Below are 19,036 nucleotides of genomic sequence, written 5' to 3'. Positions count from 1 at the left end.
TTCCCTCTGCAGGGCAGTAGACGCAGCCACTCTGGTAGAATGGGCCCGCAAGCCAGCCGGAGGGTCCTTACCCGCCAAGCGGTAACACTCGGAGATAGCTAAAATAATCCAACGAGACAAAGACTGTTTCATCACAGCTTGTCCAAAACGCTTTCCAGCGTTACCAATGAAAAGTTGATTGTCCACTCTGACCCGGGACATGCGCGAAATATAAAAGCTCAACGCTCTCCGAGGATCAAGCCTATGGAGCCTCTCCTCTTCCTTACCAGGATGTGGAGGAGGATAGAACGCCGGAAGAACAACTTCTGGGTCAAATGAAATTCCGAAACCACCTTCGGAAGAAAAGAAGGACGAACTCCAAGGACAACCCTGTCCTTATGAAACACAGTGAAGGGTGGCTTAACTGAAAGTGCCTGTAACTCACTCACTCTGCGAGCGGAAGTAACCGCAACCAAAAACACAGTTTTCAGAGTTAACAGCCTCAAAGGGCAAGAATGTAAAGGCTCAAACGGAGCACCCATAAGAAACTTAAGAACAAGGTTCAAATCCCAACCTGGCACCAGAAAAGGTGACGGAGAGAACACATTAGTGAGCCCTTTCAAAAACTGCGAAATTAAAGGAATTTTAAAATAGGAACACTCTTCAGACGAGCACTTAAATATGGACAGCGCCGCCAGGTAACCTTTAATGGTCCCCATTTGCAAGCCCCTGTGGGCCAAAGAAAGCAAAAAAGACAGAACCATGGGAATGTCACATTCTGAACTCTGCACCAGTCGCAGAACTTTCTCCAACGGCAACGGTACAGAGACTTAGTTGCCGGACGCCTGGCCGAGAGCAACACCTCTGTTACGTCTTCAGGGAGGTCCCAATCCTTATACCTCAACCTTTCAGATTCCAAGCGTGAAGATGGAGGGATCTGACCTCTGGATGGAGAACCTGACCCCCCCCTCACCTGAGAGCAGATCGTCTCGGTAGGGAAGACGACGTGGAGGGCACATAGAAAAGTTTAGAAGGTCCGGGTACCACGTCCTCCGGGTCCACGCCGGAGCAATGAGGATCATCCGGGAACCGAACCGCCGTAACCTCCGCAGCACTTGCGGGATGACGGGGACTGGAGGAAACGCGTACAGCAGTGGGAATGACCACTCCACCACGAACGCGTCTCCTTAGCCTCCTTTTGGAGGAAATTCACGCGAGCAAAACCTTTTGCACTTCCGGTTGACACTGGAGGCGAAGAGATCCACTTGAGGGGTCCCCCAAAGGGCGAAGATCTCCAGGAGAATCTCCTGAACCAGCTCCCACTCGTGAGAGATCGAACTCTGCCTGCTCAGAGCGTCTGCCGTCTCGTTGTCGTCTCCGGCCAGATGAACAGCTGAGATCGAAACTTCCTGCTGGATGGCCCAGAATTCGAGCTGCATCGCCTCCCTGCACAGCGGAAGTGACCCTGCCCCCACCCCTTTTTGTTGAGGTAGTGCATGGCCACCGTGTTGTCGGTTAGAATCCGGACACTCTTTCTGCGCACAGTTGGCAGAAAAGCCTTCAGGGCTAGCCCGACGGCCCTCAGCTCCAACAGATTGATATGGAGTCTGGACTCCGACGGAGACCAACGACCGCTGACTGTCAACTCGTTGGCATGAGTTCCCCATCCCGTGAGGAATGCGTCCGTCACGATCATCACCTCCGGCCAGGGCAGCCAAAATGGGGCCCCCTTCATCGGATTGCCCTCGACGGCCCACCACAGAAGGTCCTGGGCCACTGAGGACGGCACCTGAACAGGGTCCGACAGCCTGCCGGAGGACTGAGACCACTGGAGCTTGAGTGCCCACTGCAAAGAACTCATCCGCAGACGAGCCTCTGGCACCAGAAGAATGCAGGATGCCATGAGGCCGAGCAGTCTCAAGAACTCGGACCCTGGGAGATTCTGGGCAAACTGAAACTTGTGCACCATCTGCTGAATGTGAAGAGCCCTCACCTGAGGAGGAAAACACTGCCCCAGGGACGTGTCGAGCACTGCTCCGATGTACTGGAGCCGCTGCGTTGGTGTCAAATGGGACTTCTTTAAATTGAGGGAGAAGCCCAGCCTGTGAAGGGAGTGGCAGGTGACGGACAGATGATCCAGGACTTGCTCGGGAGAGCTCCCCCTGATCAACCAATCGTCCAGGTAGGGGTAGACGTGAATCCCCCTTTCCTGAGATGCGCTGCCACCACCACCATGAGCTTTGTGAAAACCCTCGGGGCAGAGGTCAATCCGAACGGCAGGACCTGAAACTGAAAGTGCGAGTCGCCAACCGCGAACCTCAGGTACTTCTTGTGCTTGGGATGGATCGGCACATGGAAGTAAGCATCCTTGAGGTCGAGAGACACCAACCAGTCCTGAAGTTGAAGGGCCTGGAGGACTTGAGAAAGAGTCACCATCTTGAACTTGTCCTTCCTGAGGAGTTTGTTCAAACCGTGCAAGTCCATGATGGGTCCCAATCCCCCGTCTTTCTTCGATATCAAAAAATAAGGGGAATACCATCCCTTGTTCCTCTCCGCTACAGGCACCAGTTCTATGGCGCCTTTCTCCAGCAGGGCTTGAATTTCCTGCGCAAGGAGCGGATCCGGTCTCTTCAAAGAGAGGCTCCCTGGTGGATTGTCGTGAGGCCTCTGCCGAAAAGGATGACAGTAGCCGTGGGTTATCTCCAGAACCCACACATCCGAAGTAATGGCTTGCCACTCTGCAAGATGCTGCGCCAGCCTTCCCCCAACCGGCGAACCATGGGACCTGGCCTCATGACTGAGTGGTAGCGGCTGCGGCGTTGCCCGAGGGCAAAGAGGCAACTGCCCGAGCGGCCTTGGCACCTCGAGTACCTTTATTTCCACCTCTGGCACCCTTACGATGGCCTCTTTGACTGCTAGCTCCCCTCGCTTTACTGAAGGACGAGTAATGCGAAAGGAACCTCCCCTCCATTGCTGTCCCCTAGGACGAAAAGGTGGAGGTTGGCGAACCGCAGCGCACAACGACTTCGCTGCAGCTTTGGAGGTCTGCAACCTCTCAAGGCTGTCGTCAGCCTTGCTGCCAAAAAGGTGTTCACCGTCAAAGGGCATGTTGAGGAGCCGGGACTGCACATCAGGAGCGAACCCAGACTTCCGCAACCACGCAAACCTGCGCATTACGGTGCTCGCCGCCATTGACCAGCTGACACAATCCGCCAAGTCCAAACCCGACTGAACGGGCTCACACATGGCATCCTTGCCATCCTGAACCATAGCAAGGAAACCATCCCGTTCGCCCCCTTTGGGAATATGTTCAGCCGCTAATGCAACACAGTTCCACAGAGTGTGTGTGGAACGAGACAAGGCACATATGGAGTTGGCCGACCTGAAGCGCCATACCCCCCGAAGAAAACACTTTCTTCGCCCAGCCGTCAAAACGTTTGTCATCCCTATCCGGAGGGATGGTAGGATACGACGCCTGCTTTGCCGGGGCCGTAGCCGCCTGCACCACCAAACTCTCCGGAGTGGGGTGCCTAGACAAGTAGCAGGGGTCGCTACTGGCTGGACGGTATTTTCGTAACAAAGACTTGCCCACTGCCGGGAGACTCTCCGGAGCAGTCCAAGCCGCTGCCACCCTTCTATACAGAGCCATATGAAAAGGCAAAACCGGGTCAGTGGGTGGACCGAGATCAAGGATGTCCGTGAGATCATCCTGAACGAACTCCCCAGGGGGAGCTGACCAACCCAAGTACTCGGTAACCCGAGACATAAGGCGCCGATATGAAGAATTGGCATGAGTGCCAGTCTCCGGCCTACAAAACTCCCCCTCCGGAGAGGTGTCCAGTCCACTAGCATCATGCAGCGACTGCCGCAGGTCACCAAACTGGCTATGGCCCGAGAGTTCATCGGGAACCGTAACCGGAACCAAGCCGCCATCAGAGCCTTCATCACCCTCAGAAATGTACTCCAGGCGGGGAGAGGAAGACCTCTGGGGACCAAAGCAGTGCCTGACCTTAGCCAGAGCCTTTCTAGGGGCAAACCCCGTGCCACGGGGCCCCTCCGACACCACCGCCTCGAGTCGGCGTCGACAGAAAAGGCGTCGACGTCGAGCGAATCGGCATCGACGTCAGCTGCAGCGCCGCCAGCATCGGCGGCGTCGACACAGGCCTCGAAGCCGGAGCTCCTCTCGACGACCTAGGCACCTACGGCGTCGACGACCCCCTTGGAGGCGGAGCCTCGAGAGAAATAGTCGACAACCTCGGCGCCACAGGCGTCGACATCTTCTTCGAAGACGGCAAAGGATCACGCGGTCTCGAGCGCGTCGAGGACCGGGACCTGGAACGGGCATGGCGAGAACGGCTACCCTTGTCCGAGCGGGACCTCTCCCATGAGCCGTGCAGACCACCCGAGCCCGAAGGCGTAAGAGCGGTGTCTCTCGACCGGTGCCGACCGACCCCACTCGGAGGCGCGGACAGTCCGGTGCCCTGCGATTCAAGAATCGCTAGCATCTGCTTCCCGAAGGAAGCCCATTCCTCCGGTGTCGCTTGCATGGAGGGATAAGCGACCCGCCAACGGGCGGAGTCCTCGAAAGAGGACGGGGAAGGCGACCTATGCCGGCGCTTCCGGGAATGCCTCGAAGAGGCGGAGGAGTGCCGAGACCGACTCCTGGAAGGAGACCCACTGGACTTCCGACGATGACGCGGAGAGTCGCCCCTCGAGTCATCCGTCGAAAGCCCCGCAGACCTCGACTTCCGGGGCTTAGACACCCGGCCTACCGACAGCTTCTTCTTGCGTTCCCGCAAGGCCTTTGCCGTGAGCGACTGGCAGTCAACACAGTCGTCTGTATCGTGGGCCTCCCCGAGGCACCAGAGGCAGGCGTCATGCGAGTCCGTGACCGACATCTTGGACCCACAGTCCCCGCATTTCTTGAAGCCTGGACGCGGGGTTGAAGACGAAGAAGACATCGCCACGAACAGGTCTTCACAACAAACTGAACAGGTTCAACGAACCGAGAATTGAAAACAGTAACTCCAACAAGTCGAGGTGTACCGAGATTCACGAAGCGAACACGTTCGCGGAAAAAACGGAACTGAGGCTATGGGCGTCGTGCGTCCTACTTATCACATCGGGTGACGTCGGCCGTCGGAGGAGGTCCTCGGGGACGGCGCATCGACGTCATCGACGCAGGACGCAGACACCAAAGATTTTTCGAAGCAGCACAGCTGTGGACATTACCTGTCATAGATATGGAATACGTCGGAGGACCCAATCCCCTCGAAGCCCACTGATGAAGATGAGGCGTGAAATGGCTATTCCCTTTAGTCACAGTGGCTAATAAAATCAAAAACGTTTAGGCAACGCTGCATAAAGGATTGTCTAGCCTGCTTTGCAAGCAGCTATATTTCACACAGCCATTTGCTCCAATTGCAATTCTTACAGTACAGTGAAGTCTAACATGCAAGACAAGGATTTTTAATAAAACCGTAGATGTCGTTTCTTAATTCTAGAGTATGGACTGCTTGTCAACACATCTCTAAAAGCTATGCAAGTTTCTGTTTTAATACACAGAAAACAAGAATCCTAGAGTCTCAATACCTGTCAATAAACAAAGGGCTTAACATATACCCAAAAATGAAAACCTACATTATTAGTAACTATGAACTTTTTACTGCATCCTGCTGATGCCCCTGTGCAGTGAATGGCCAGTACACACCTCCAGTTTCTCACTGAACTCCTCGGTGTAAGGAACAAACCGACTGTCGGCATCTCCCTTGTAAAACCAGGTGCACCGCCGCACTTCGGATTCCTCCTCTTCCCAATACACTGCGTTTCTCGTTCGGTCATACAAATGCACATCGTAGCGGCCACCGTCTGTGCTCAAGACAACACTCTCGGGATCAGGCTGGACTGGAAAAAACACCACATTTTATTGCATGCAGTCTCAGAACCATGATATATATTTGAGCATTTAGTGCACAGCTAACTGGGTCAAGTGCTTCCCAATGCTCTCTAAAAGCCCAGACATGCTGACCCCTACAGGTTTCTGATAAAATACTTTTCAATCTACCGAGAGCCGTTGTGACTGCCAGGCCACCACCCATACATACATACATACATACCATGGACCCGTTTATATTTCATGCAGCACTGCCATGAGCTGTACACTACCTAATGTCAGGGCAGGTCTAAATGTCCCACGCAGTGAGCCCTCCCTTAGCAATGGTTTCTCACACCACTCAGCGCCTCATCAAACCTTAGTTACAATACCATACCTAATATGTGAAAGTAATTCCAATTGTTTTAACACACTCCTGGGCCTATAATGTTCAGAGTGGCGGACTTCGATGAAAACATGTGAACTCAAGATTGTCCAGAAGGTAAGTGGGGAGAGAAGGAAGGGGTGGAGGAAGGGGGTGGTATGTCTTTAGGGTTAAAGGGGGAGTGTGGGGGGCATGGGTAGGTAACATGGAGATGCTCCCTGTTGACTCCCCATAATAAAGAAGTCACCACCCGGAAAGGTCCTTGAGTGGCTGGAAAATGTGAGTGGTACACAGTGTGTTCTCACCCGCTTTTCCAGCCACCAGATTGGCTGAGCGCCCTTCCCAGAGTGTGAATCATTGTTCATATCGCTCTGCTGGCAATTCTATTACATTGTAGACTATTTTGCCCTTCACTGTAGTTCATAACGTTAGACAGCATTTTTGCAACTATCAACAGGTTTTACAATTAAAGGATACATTATTTTCTGCATGGGTAGTTGGAAATTATGCATACTAATTACCAGTGGGAATTGGTATCTGGTTTGCGACTCCACTCCGGTGACCTCCAGGCAAACATGCAATTGGATCCTGGCAGAGCAATATCATTTGGCCCCTAGCATTAGTCAACGTTCAAAGGAAGCAATGACTCTTCACCAAAGCCAGACATGTGCACATTCAAATTTTTCTTGCCATTAAATTAGACAAAGCCCTCATTCCTACGGCTCCAGTCTAGCGTCAGAACGGAGAGGCGAATTGTTCACTACCACATTAGGAAAGATTTACAGTTGCTTTCGGTAAGATGCTTTATCTAAAAAGGTGTACAGTTTCAAAGCTAAAAATGAACTGTTAATGTTGCAAATGGATTCTAGTACTGAAGCTTGAAGACTGACAGATACCCTGGGTTGTGAATTATGTCAAAGATGTATTGCAACAACTGGTACAAATAAAAGGATTGGTCTAACTTAATGTTAGGCAGAATCATATGCAGTACCCTTTGAGAACACCACACACAATTAAGACTACAAGTGACAGTACAAATTCACCTTTGGTACAAGCCCATACTACGCAGTAAAGTGGTAGTGATTGCTGAGCAGCCAGACTTATCTCAAGAGTAAAGTGAGCAGTATCAGAAGTTACACAAAGGGCAGCAACTTACACGGACTCAAGGTTTCTGAGTAAAAGAATATACATTTATTTACACATCAGTTGTAAAACAGTTCACTAAGTAAAGCAGCAGAAAAATCACGCTCTTAATATACTACACAACACCGGATGAATTCTGAACAAGTTAAGCTCAAAATGAAGTGTGAGCAAAATGGCACTACAGCAATTTAAAAGGGAGGGAAAGGCAAGGTTATACAAAGTTAAGCAGCAACAAAAAGTAAGTAGGCAGGGCAATCTAGAAAAGGCTTGCTACAATGAAGATTCAACTCAATAGGCCTGGGCCAATGTCAATGGTTCGGAGTCTTTGCAGAGGATCACACAGTTCAGAGTAGTTTGCGGTTAAGTCTTTGCCAAGAGTTTGAAAAGAAGTTGGTCGCAAGAAAAGTTACTTAAGAGTAGAGGAGGACAAGCCCTCGGATTGGCAAAAGATTTCAAACACTTTCACCGCGGTCAGACGGAACAAACAACGGGGTTTAAACAGTACCTTAAATGAAGAATAAGGCTGTAGCTGAGGCAGAAGTTCCTGGCAGGTCCTGCAGGCTCACGGTTCTTGAAGCGACTGTCGGACTGACACGAAGTAGGAAAACTGGAGGGTCCTGCACTGCCCAGGGAAGAAACCAGCAGCAGAGCAAAGCAACAAATAAAAAGTGCGCTCCTTAAAACCCAAACAGGGTCCGAGCCTCCTGGCTATCCGGTTTACTGCAGCGATGCACAGCAAATTCGACCAGGGGAGGGAGGCCTTACTTGGTGTTTGGCGAACTGGTTGGTCCCAACAGCTCAAGGGAAGAAGATTCCTTGCAGATCTTCTCTCTCGTCGAAGTTTGGAGATTCGGACCCGCAGCAGGGCTTCACTGGGAGGTTCAGTCATGGTAGTGGTCCTCTGCTTTCAGCTTCTCTTCGGTTCTCTCAATCCAGTGGCGACTCTGCCTTCCTAGTCCCAGAGACCTGCTTTTTATGCAGTTTTTCCCCCATTCACGCAGCCTGGCTTTCAATCACACAGCAGGGTGGCTATCCTGGCGGGACAGTCACCACAGCCAATCATACAGAGTGCGATATGGGTCTCCAAGGGGACCCTGTGCAGGGAGTCTCAAACCCCTCCCTGACATCCTGTCCCCCTCAGACATTCAGGCGCCTAAGGAGGGCTTCTGTGCAGAAGCCCACCAAAGGACGGCGAACAAAGGAACCAAACCTGGTTTGGCACGCAGAGTAAAAGACAAGAAAGACCTTTACAAAAAGAAATGGCGAATAAACCCACCCGGAACCAAATAAAAGCAAATGGGGTCCAGCAGATTAAAGTTCGAGGCTACTAACTTAGCCTAAACAGTACCAAGGCTATTTAAATAAACTGCAGTAGGAAAAATATGGTAGATACCACTGCCACCAGACAAATCTTAAAGAAAGGGGAACAGAATAATGTTCCATGAGAGACAGACAAAAAGGAATAACTATTAACCCTTTCCAGTACTCTATGTAAGATAGGTTGTACTGGGTCTGTGAATTTAAAAAGAATAAAGTCAATGGTAACTTTACATGTTCTGGGAGAGAGTAGTCTGTCCCAGAATGGCATGCATTACTCACCGTAATAGCATTTCTGATGATTGTATCTGCTTAGATTCACATGCTGTGCATATGGTCCGACATCCAGTGGTAACCGCGAAGTATTGCATCCTGTCTTTCGGGGACCAAAAGGGGACGTCGGCATAGGCGTGTCTGTAACACTATCCCCATCGTGACGTGTGTAGTACACAAAATCCCTCACGCGCCGAGGTCCCTCTGATTGTATTTTGTCTGCCATGAGGGAGCCCAAGGATATAGTGAGTGAGTACATAAAGAGAGAAAGTAGTAAGACGTCTATGTTCCTTCCACCCCGAGCGGGGAGGCAGGGAGGGCGCATGTGAATCTAAGCAGATACAACCATCAGAAATGCTTTGACGGTAAGTAATGCATGTTTTCTGATGCTTGTTAATCTGCTTAGAATCACATGCTGTGCATAGACTAGCGAGCAGTACCCGGAGTTGGAGGTGGGTTGTGAGAAGGAACAGTAGAAAAAAAATGTTTTAGTACTGCTTGTCCCACCTGAGAATCAGACCTAGAATGAGTGTCTAGGCAATAGTGTTTTGTAAAGGTGTGTACAGAACTCCAGGTTGCCGCTTTGCAAATGGACTCTAGGGGAACATTTGCAATGAATGCTCTGGATGCCCCAGTGCCTCGAGTAGAGTGTGCTCTAGGCTTGAAGGGCAGTTCTCTCTTCGCAAGAGTGTAACATAGTGTGATGCATTTGACAATCCACCTTGAAATCGCCGGTTTAGAGACAGGATCCCCTTCTCTACCAGCTGCCACTGAAACAAAGAATTGTTTAGTTTTCCTTTGTGGTTTAGTTCCTTCCAGGTAAAACAGGACTGCCCTGCGCACGTCTAATGTGTGAAGGCTTCTTTCGGCCATGTTAGTGAGGTTCAGGAAGAAAGTGGGTAGTTCGATTGACTGGTTCACATGGAACTTTGAAATGAATTTAGGCGCAAACCTAGGATGTGTGCGCAGAACTACCTTATCTTTGTGGACTGTAACAAAGGGGTCTAATACAGACAGGGCCTGTAGTTCGCTAACTCTTCTGATAGTACTGATAGCCACTAGGAAGGCTGTTTTATAAGTCAGATCTTACAGACTTGCTTTATGCATAGGCGTGAAGGGAGCTCCCATGAGCCTGGTCAAAACCACATTCAGGTCCCACCCAGGGGCTGGGTGAGAGATGGGAGGATAAATCCTCTTGATCCCTTCCATAAAGGCTTTAATTACTGGTATTTTCCACCACAATACTTTTTGTTGTGATGTGGTGTAGGCTGACAGAGCAGCCAGATGAACCTTTAGGGAACAGAAGACTAACCCAGAGTCCAGCAGGTGGGTTAGATACAACACAATGTGTGAGGGTGAGCAATCAATGGGATTTACACCCTTGGAATTGCACCAGATGACAAAACGTTTCCTTTTGCTGACAAGCAATAATGCGCATTAGGTTTTCTCGCTTCCCTGAGTATATCCATACATCTCTGAGGGAGTTGCAGGTGTCCAAACTCTATGATCTCAGGAGCCAGGCTGCTAAGTTCAGAGTTTGTGGGCATGGGTGTAGGGTCTCCCCCCCTGTCCTGAGACAACATGTTGTACGGGCAGGACAGCTTAACTGGTGTGGAGAGGGACATTTCCATCAGGTGAGCGAACCAGGGTTGGCGGGCCTGCATGGGGGCCACCAGTATCATGGTGACTGGTTCCTGGTGCATCTTGTGCACTATCTTGTTGAGAAGGTGAGTCGGGGGGGGGGGGGGGGGGGTGTAGACAAATTTCCCATTTCCCAACCAAGTTATCCAGAGACCGTTCCCCTTGAATCGGTTCTGGGGGTACCTGGAGGCCTAGTCTTGGCATTGGGCGTTCTCCGGAGTAGCGAACAGGTCGATCTCTGGGAAACCCCATTCTGCAAAGACGTTGGACACAATGTCTTCGTGCAGTCGCCATTCGTATTCTTCTGGCAGAGAAAAATCTCTGCCGAGTACGTCTGCCAGAAGATTGAGTTCCCCTGGAACATGTTGGGAAAACAAAAATCTTGTCTTTGAGAGCCCATATCCAAAAGTTTTGGGACAGCTTGGATAGCCCTGGAGAGGGAGTGCCCCCCTGTTCGTTCAGGTAATACATTGCTGTAGTGCTGTCCGTTAGGATCAGTACCGTCTTCCCTTGCAGGTGCACCTGAAATGCTTTCAATGTTTTGAACACCGCTAGTAGTTCCATTAAGTTTATATGGTTGGACGCTACTTGAGGGGACCACACTCCGTGGGCTGTCTGCTGACGAAGGTGACCCCCCTCCCCACCCCCCACCCTGTGAGAGATGAGTCTGTCGTGAGAGTGGCTTCCACTGCAGGGGTGGTGAAGGTTTTCCCCTTCAAGAGGTTTTCTCTTGACCACCACTGCAGAGAGAGAGAACGAGGGCTAGCGAGACAACTAAGAGATCTTCCCATTGTCTGCTGGCCTGACACCACTGGCTGTTGAGCCACTCTTGCATGGGATGCATGCGCAACCGCGCGTGGGGAACCAAGTATATACATGACGCCATCGTCCCTAGCAAACGCATTACTTTGCGTACCGTCACCTCCTGACTGGCTACATATTGAGGAATCTGAGAGAGCATGTTCAGAACCCTATCGCTGGAGGTCAAGACAAGGCCGTCTTCCACCGGAATTAGCGCTCCCAGACGCTGGGCGCAGATCCAGAACAGGATGCATGGTGAGATCCTTTTTGGGTACAAGGAAATACACCGAATAAAAACCCTTGTTTAACTGAAGAATAGGGTCGGCTTCTATGGCGTCCTTTCCCAGCAGTGCTTCCACCTCTTGGATCAGGATCTCCAGATGGTCCGATGAAAGGCGCCGTGAGCGCAGCGGTCTGAACTGTGGAGGTCGGGCGAATTCCACGCAATAACCATGGGCGGCCGTCTTTAAGATCCATTGGTCGGAAATTATCCCATCCCATGCCTTGAGGAAAGATGTTAATCGCCCCCCAACCGGGGAGACATGGGAGGGACCTGGACTCAGTGGTCATTTCTGACCAGAGGCTGTGGCTCCTCTGGGATTGGGGCCTCTGCCTCTACCTTTGCCGCGTTTCTGACCCCTTGAGGAGTAGTAAGTAGGGCTTCCGAATGTTTGATTCGTGTTGAAGTTACCCGTGCCGTAGTTGTTCCTCGAAACGACCGCCGAGAATTGTTACCCCTCTGGGAGGATGGTTTTTGTGTAATTTGGTGCAAAGACCTAATAGTCTCGTGCTCCTTCTTGGCCGTCTCCAACGCTTCATCAACTGCTTTCCCGAAGAGGTTGGTCTCCTCAATGGGTTTATTAATGAGGGAGGCCTGAGTCTCAGGTCTGAAGCCCAATGTACGCAGCCATACGTGTCTTTTCAGAAGAGTACCTTGTGCAAGAGACCTGCCTGCTGTTTCTGCAGTGTCCAGGGTGTTCACCACATTCTGGTTAACCAGTTTTCCCTCCGAAACAATGGCAAGAAGCTTTGTTCTGGCGGGTTCAGGAACCTCCTGGAGGCCTTCTTGAAGTAAGTTCCATTGGGCATCAGCATAGCTTGCTAATAACGTAGTATTAGTAGGCTTTACTGTTTTCAGCAAAATCTGATAAAACACCGGAAAAACACCCCCGGAAGAAAAAGTGCCTCCTAGGTTGAAACTGAAAAACACTGTTTCCCCTTTCCCAGTGGTGCCTTAGTAGGAGCAGGGATGGCATGAATTGTCTTGTATTGGGATTTTGTTTTCCAGGGAATATTTCACTACAGATTGCTGGGTTTAAAAGGTGTACACGTTTTATAATTTTCCAGCATTTAAATTGGAACATTTACTCTCTGTTTATTTTTCTGGTGTTCATTACTTTTTTTTTTAAAGTCCAATACTCTTGTCTTGCACGCTTCCTTCTAAGGGGAAGGTCAATTGAACTACATTTGTATATTTCACTTAAAGATATGCTCATTTACTGTCCAAATATTCATGGGTACCAGCTTTTGATTTTAGCTATGGGGACAAAAGTTCCCACACAGAGTGAAGCTAGAGAGCTGTGCTCATCCCCAGTCAAAACAACACTTTACAGCACATGATGCAGCAGGAATAGGAAAAAAGCCATACGATACGGCGAAATATAAACATATTACATCTCAGCAACAATCACCTAACCTGCTGAGTTGCCTTTGAACAATTCTGCTATAGGATCCCCCGATATTCCCACACCAGGCACACAGTTTTGGCCTGCTCACCCCCCAAAAATCAACCCTCAGGGGGTACATTAATGAAACTCTCTTCCCATTTTGTAGTGAGCAGCACTTGATAAACAGTTATCTGCTTGGAGTTAATTTATTTTTACAAGCAAAACAATACTCATCTCCACCAAACTGGGTGCTTGCTCCCCGGCAAATCCTTTTATCATGCTATGCCTTCTCTGCTAAAATTAGAAGTATGTACAATGTGGAAAGCTAGTTTTCACAAATCAAAGCCTTCATGGGAAGAAAAGAAAGGACAAGGATGGGCAAAGAGGCCCTGAAAAAGTAATGCATAATTTCTTGTAGAAATGTTAGATATTACTGGATTAACACATTCATCTTTATTGTCTGGAAAGTGTTCAGAACATCTTGCTCTAAGAGACATTACCCTACTTATGCGCGCAATGAAACAATAAAATAATATGTGTATTTACACTGGAAAAAACAGTTATCCGCAATTTTTTGAAGTGGACAAACAGGAAAACACTGATACACAGATTCTGAAACATTTTGAAAACACTGAAAAAACACCCCCGGAAGTAAAAAATAATAAACCCCTAAAACAGGAAACCCTAATTATTACCAACCAGAACGGTGTATGCAGCTGCTGATGTGACACGTTTGCCCAGGGCATACAACCTTTTAGACTCCTTGTCCGGTGGTGATTCTCCCATTCCAAGGGGTACCCCTGCCCTCTTTCGAGTGGTAGTCACTACCAGTGAGTCCGGGATGGCGTGCCCTTTGATATACAGAGGGTCGGTAGGAGAAGGCCAAAATAATTTGGGAGGGAGCTACACATCTCTTAACAGAGTTAAGAAGGGGGATGGATTGACTCGACGGAGGTTTTTCTTTAATAATATCCTCCACGAAATCCTCGGTACCGCCTCTTGAGTGGCTATTTTGAAGAATTCTGCCAGTTTTTTCAACATGGAGTTGAAAAAGCCACTTGGTCATCCACAGGGGAGGCCTGGCGAGCCGGGGTGGACGGAGGAGAATCTAGGCACAAAATATCAGAGTCCTGATCTTATTGTGTCCAAGGGTTTTCACTTTCCTGCTGGACTTCCTCCCAGTTGTCGGTCGTATCCTGTTGATCCTCAGTTTTCAAGAAAGGACGCTTCCTCTTCATTATAGATGTCTCTATAAGCATCCATATGGATCATGTCTTCTTGTTGGAAAACCTGAGACTGATCTACTTGAATTTGGGGGTTAGGGTCTACCAGAGCCCTTTTCGGGAGACGGATGATCAGAAGAACTGATAATCTGCTCCAGCCGATCCATACAACCCTCGAATTTTTCTGTAGTCCATTTAGAGGACCCAAACGGGCATACACGAGGAGAAGTGACATTCTCCGCACTGTGGTGTCGACGGGAACCTCCAAGGGTGTCGGAGAGAGGCTCTTGACTATCTACGTAAGCCTCATCAGAATCGGGACTCCCATCCGCCAAAATCTTTTCCGCGGATTGACCCATAATCTTAGGTGGAACCGGAATAAGGCCACTGCCGCTGCAATTCTTCCGATGCTACTTTGGATAGTCGCCAAATCGTCGTGAGACAAAAAGCTCTGATGATTTGTCGGCAGTAGAAATACCGTCCGCGCCACCAGGAGACTTAACGGTTGGGTTTCCGGGTAGAGGCCTAGCCGTAGTCTTCAGGCCTATCGAGGCCTTGGCGATCGTCGAAGCGTCGGGTTCCCGAAGAGTAGCGCCCTTGGTTAGTTTTGATTGCCCAGTCGCAATATGCTGCTGTGAATGCGGGGAAGGCTTTGGATCAGAGCGATCCGGCGAAAACTTCGGCTGCCCCGTTGGCGCTTTTGCCATTTTCGACAAAGGCGTCGAAATTGGTGTAGGGGTTGTGTGCTTAGTGCGATGCGCTTGTACGCCCCTGTCGCCGGGTGTGGTCCCTGTAGCAAGACCAGAGTCGAGCCTGGAAGGGTCGGGGACGGGCGTGGCGGATCTAGAAGTGTCCGCCTCAAGGTGTATAACATCTGCGTTGGACATTTGGTCATCCGAAGTACCCCCGTCACTTTCGGCTGGTGTGGCGGTGGGGGAGGGGGGGCTCCACGCATGACATACCATACGCAGCCCACCACTTTACAAGGCGCTCCTTAAGGGTCTTAGGCAGAAGGAGTTTGCACGCCGCACACCGCTTCTCGTCGTGCTCTAGGGGGAGACAGGCATTACACGTCCTGTGTTCGTCCTTCCAAGGATATCTGACCCTACACTAGGGCAGAATCTAAAAGGAGTCCTTTCCATAGCAAAAGGGAAGGATGACCAGACCGAAAGGGGAAAGAGGAGAAAGGAGAAAAGATATACTAAACAATATGGCCACCCTGACTCCACGCTCCCTACTATATAGGTCGGCCAGTGGGCCCGACCACGTGGACAATCCGGCTGCCGGATTTTAGGCGCCAAAATCCACAGCCGTAGGCGAACCCCCGTAGTCTTCGTCGAAGATGTAGTTATTGGCGAAGTGACTAAACGGGGAATAAACTGACAATTCGGTAAAGATAAACAATTTTTCTAGTAAGAGCTCCGCTATAGGGCGATCAGTTATCTGGGCGGAAAAAAACCATCTGAGGGACCTTGGCGCGTGAGGGATTTTGGGTACTACACACGTCACGATAGGGATAATGTTACAGACACGCCTATGCCGACGTCCCCTTTCGGTCCCCGAAAGACAAGATGCAATACTCCGCGGTTACCACTGGATGTCGGACCATATGCACAGCATGTGATTCTAAGCAGATGAACAAGCATCAGAAATTGAGTTTTTAGAGTGGGAAGTCTGAAAAAGACAACCCTGTTTTACTGCACTAAAAGTGCTGTGTAAAACACAGTAAAAAGATGATGCCTATGGAGTAGGTGAAGCTCCACAGTCTATGAACACAAGAAAATGTTAAAAACACACAGCAAAACACATGTAAAAGTGGGAAAAAAGGCTCACACTCTTACCAGGTGAAAAAATAAATCCTAAAAATCCAGAAAACTGCTGAGGGACTTAATAGGTAAGGGAAATTTAGTCATTCTGGAAAATTCGATAGCCAATGTATAAAGTGTTGCAGGTGTAAGCAGGAGTCCGATTATAATAAGCAATGCAACTTAATTTAAAAGATTTTACTTATTTTTAAACATCGCAGAGACCAAAAGGTAAACAATAAGGGTACCTCTTATAACGGTGGAGAATTCTATTTGGCAACAGCAATCAGCCACCATCTGCACCCTTTCTAAACCTTATGTATTACTGTTCACTATGTCCACTTTGAAATTTTAAAGAGTGTAGAGAAACCCTAAAATCTCACCCTGCCGTTTTCTCCTTCTAAGGCAGATTGCAATATCGTGCAAAACGCCTTCACAGCCAAAATAGACAACGCCAGACAAAATATAATTAAAGTCAGAAAAACACTGAATCAGGTAACAGTGTCCAAGGAGACCAATATTAAGGCCGGACATGAGACCTTCATGTTTGCTACCATAACTGAAGAAGAGCTAATAGAAGTTCTAGGTCTTATGAAACCAATGTCCTGTGCAGAAAATGTGCTACCTCCAACCATCATTCTCCAATATAAAGAACAATTCGCTCCGATTTTTTTTGAGAATAGCTAATGCCTCCTTTAAGGAGGGTATAGTTCCCAAAGAGATAAAGAAGGTTACCATCTCTCCTCTGGTAAAAATAAGTTGGACTAGATCCCGGGGAATCTCCGTCCTATTACTAACTCTAACTTCATTCTTAAAATCTTGGACAGAATAGCGACAGCTGCAGAATTATGTGGAAAAACATGTAACCCTACACCAACAACAGTCTGGTTTCAGGGCCTCACATAGCACGTAGACGGCTATGCTGGACCTTCAGAATCACATGTTGTTTGGTGGATAAGGGTAAAATAGGGATTCTAATGCTGTTGGATCTCAGTGCGGCATTTGACCTGGTTGACCATCAACTTCTGGTCAAAGCACTGAGAAACAATGTGGGTTGCGCCGAAATGGCATTGAAGTTGCTGGTCTCTTTTCTTTCAGACCGCCAAGCAAGAGTACACTGGGGAAATAGCTTCTCCGACCCTATCTCCATCCTATTTGGAGTCCCCCAGGGTGCTAGCCTCTCGCCCATGCTTTTTAACATCTACATGCGTAACCTGTGTAACATTCTGGTTGAAACAGGGGTGTTTTTCACTAACTACGCAGATGATACGCAGCATATACTAGAGCTAGAGGTCTCCCACAGCGCAGGTAGTGCAAAGATTGGAAACGTTTATAGCATATTTAACGAATGGATGCAGTTAAACTGGATGTGTCTCAACGACACTAAAACCGAACTTATGCTGTTTGGGTCCAGCCGTCTGCTAGTAAAACTTGGGGCGGGGTATGAGTCTTTTCAGATTAAAGATGCTATAATCCAAGTATCTACCCAGGTGAAAACCCTTGGCATTATGGTGAACTCCGCTGTCAACTCTGAAGCACAGGCTAATTACCTGCAAAAAGACAGCATACTACCTGCGGCTCATGAAGGCCATCAGCCCATTTCCAAACGAATGCAATATGTCCACTATTGCTAGATGGAAATAACAAGGGGGGGTCCTGGGAGACTCTCTGCCAGACATGAGTCCTGGTTACGAGAGACTTACCCAGAGTCTTTAGCTCACCATCTTTCACAGAGAAGAAATATCCCAAACATATCAGTCTTTGTCCTGCCCTGGGGCAGTCCAGCACCGAAATGCTAGGCAATTCTCCTCTGAACAAGAGTACCAACAGCAACCCCAGACACGTGTTTCGGTCTGGTTGAACCTCATCAGTAGGGTGTAGCTGTGCCTCTCTAAGAATAGTAAGCAAGGGGTCCACGTCTGGATTCCCCTAGTAACTTAGGGTGAGACCAAAAGTTACTTGAAATATGGAAATAACAACTTCCTACGAAGTTCAGAATGGAAGGCAGTCACTCAAAGTTTAGAAAACTCCTGAAGACTTACCCGTTTAGATAATCCAGGAGCTTCCAGCCTTTCCCTCCGTTTTTTTTAGAGCTAGACACAGGAGGTCTGTCCGTTATTTAGTTCTGTGTTTTGTATTGTCAAAGCGCTGTGATACCTGCGGGCTGCCGGCGCTATAAAAGATGATTTACATACATACATACAGTCTCAGCTTCTCATAATAATCCACGGGACTGCAGGCATTTCTAAACGAGAGAGGAGGCTGAGCGCATGGAGGTTGAGGCGGAGGCAGGCAGGCCGCAGGGAGGAAAGGACCAGCTCCCCTTAATTCCAGAAACAAATTGGCCACGATACCCACATTCCTAACTGACAGAGCAGGCTGAGTGCATCACGACAAGGGTGCTTATGAAAACAGAACTAAACTTTGAAAGAATGATAGACAGGCGAGTGGAGCTGGAACCAGAGAGCACCACAGTGAGCCGGTAATCGGGACGATGGAGAGGAGTATAGAAGTCAGTCAAGTAGTCGAGAAGCCAATTTAGAACGCTGGGCCCTGAGGAAACCCCGATTTGGAGCGCCTGTCTGAAAGAAACAAGCGAGTGTTGAGCATCACAGATATAGCAGAGGAGAAATTAGAAGCTGAAGAGCACAAAGCAGAAGGGAGAGTACGAGGACAAGCGACGCTAGGGATCGGCTGAACAGTATTGTTCTGCTTTTCCAATTTTCCTCCCATTTTTTTCAATTTGCTATACCTTGAACTCTTCCCTGACCTCTGAGTAAAGAAAAGCCTTTTTAGCTTAATTTACCTTGCCCAACAATTATATGCAGGGGGAGACTCCCCACATCACCCTATACTCCCCTTATATATTTTTATAACCCTAAACTCCCCCCTCTCCCTAGCCCCGCCATATAATTGCAGGGAAATGTGCC

General features: G+C 49.1%; 1 protein-coding gene across 1 annotated transcript in view; it reads right to left on the bottom strand.

The window, feature by feature from the left end:
- The window catches only part of SEC23IP (SEC23 interacting protein), a 449,917-nt gene that overhangs the window by 313,833 nt on the left and 117,048 nt on the right, over positions 1 to 19,036 (bottom strand). The window contains exon 4 of the mRNA XM_069611949.1: positions 5,690 to 5,883. Within this exon, the coding sequence (XP_069468050.1) occupies positions 5,690 to 5,883 (194 nt within the window). The remainder of the gene's footprint in view (positions 1 to 5,689; positions 5,884 to 19,036) is intronic.

Source organism: Ambystoma mexicanum, chromosome 8 (genome assembly GCF_040938575.1).
Source record: "Ambystoma mexicanum isolate Mex_15411 chromosome 8, UKY_AmexF1_1, whole genome shotgun sequence".
Taxonomy (NCBI): domain Eukaryota; kingdom Metazoa; phylum Chordata; class Amphibia; order Caudata; family Ambystomatidae; genus Ambystoma; species Ambystoma mexicanum.
Note: the sequence above shows the minus strand (reverse complement) of the source record. Positions and strands in the feature narration are given on the sequence as shown.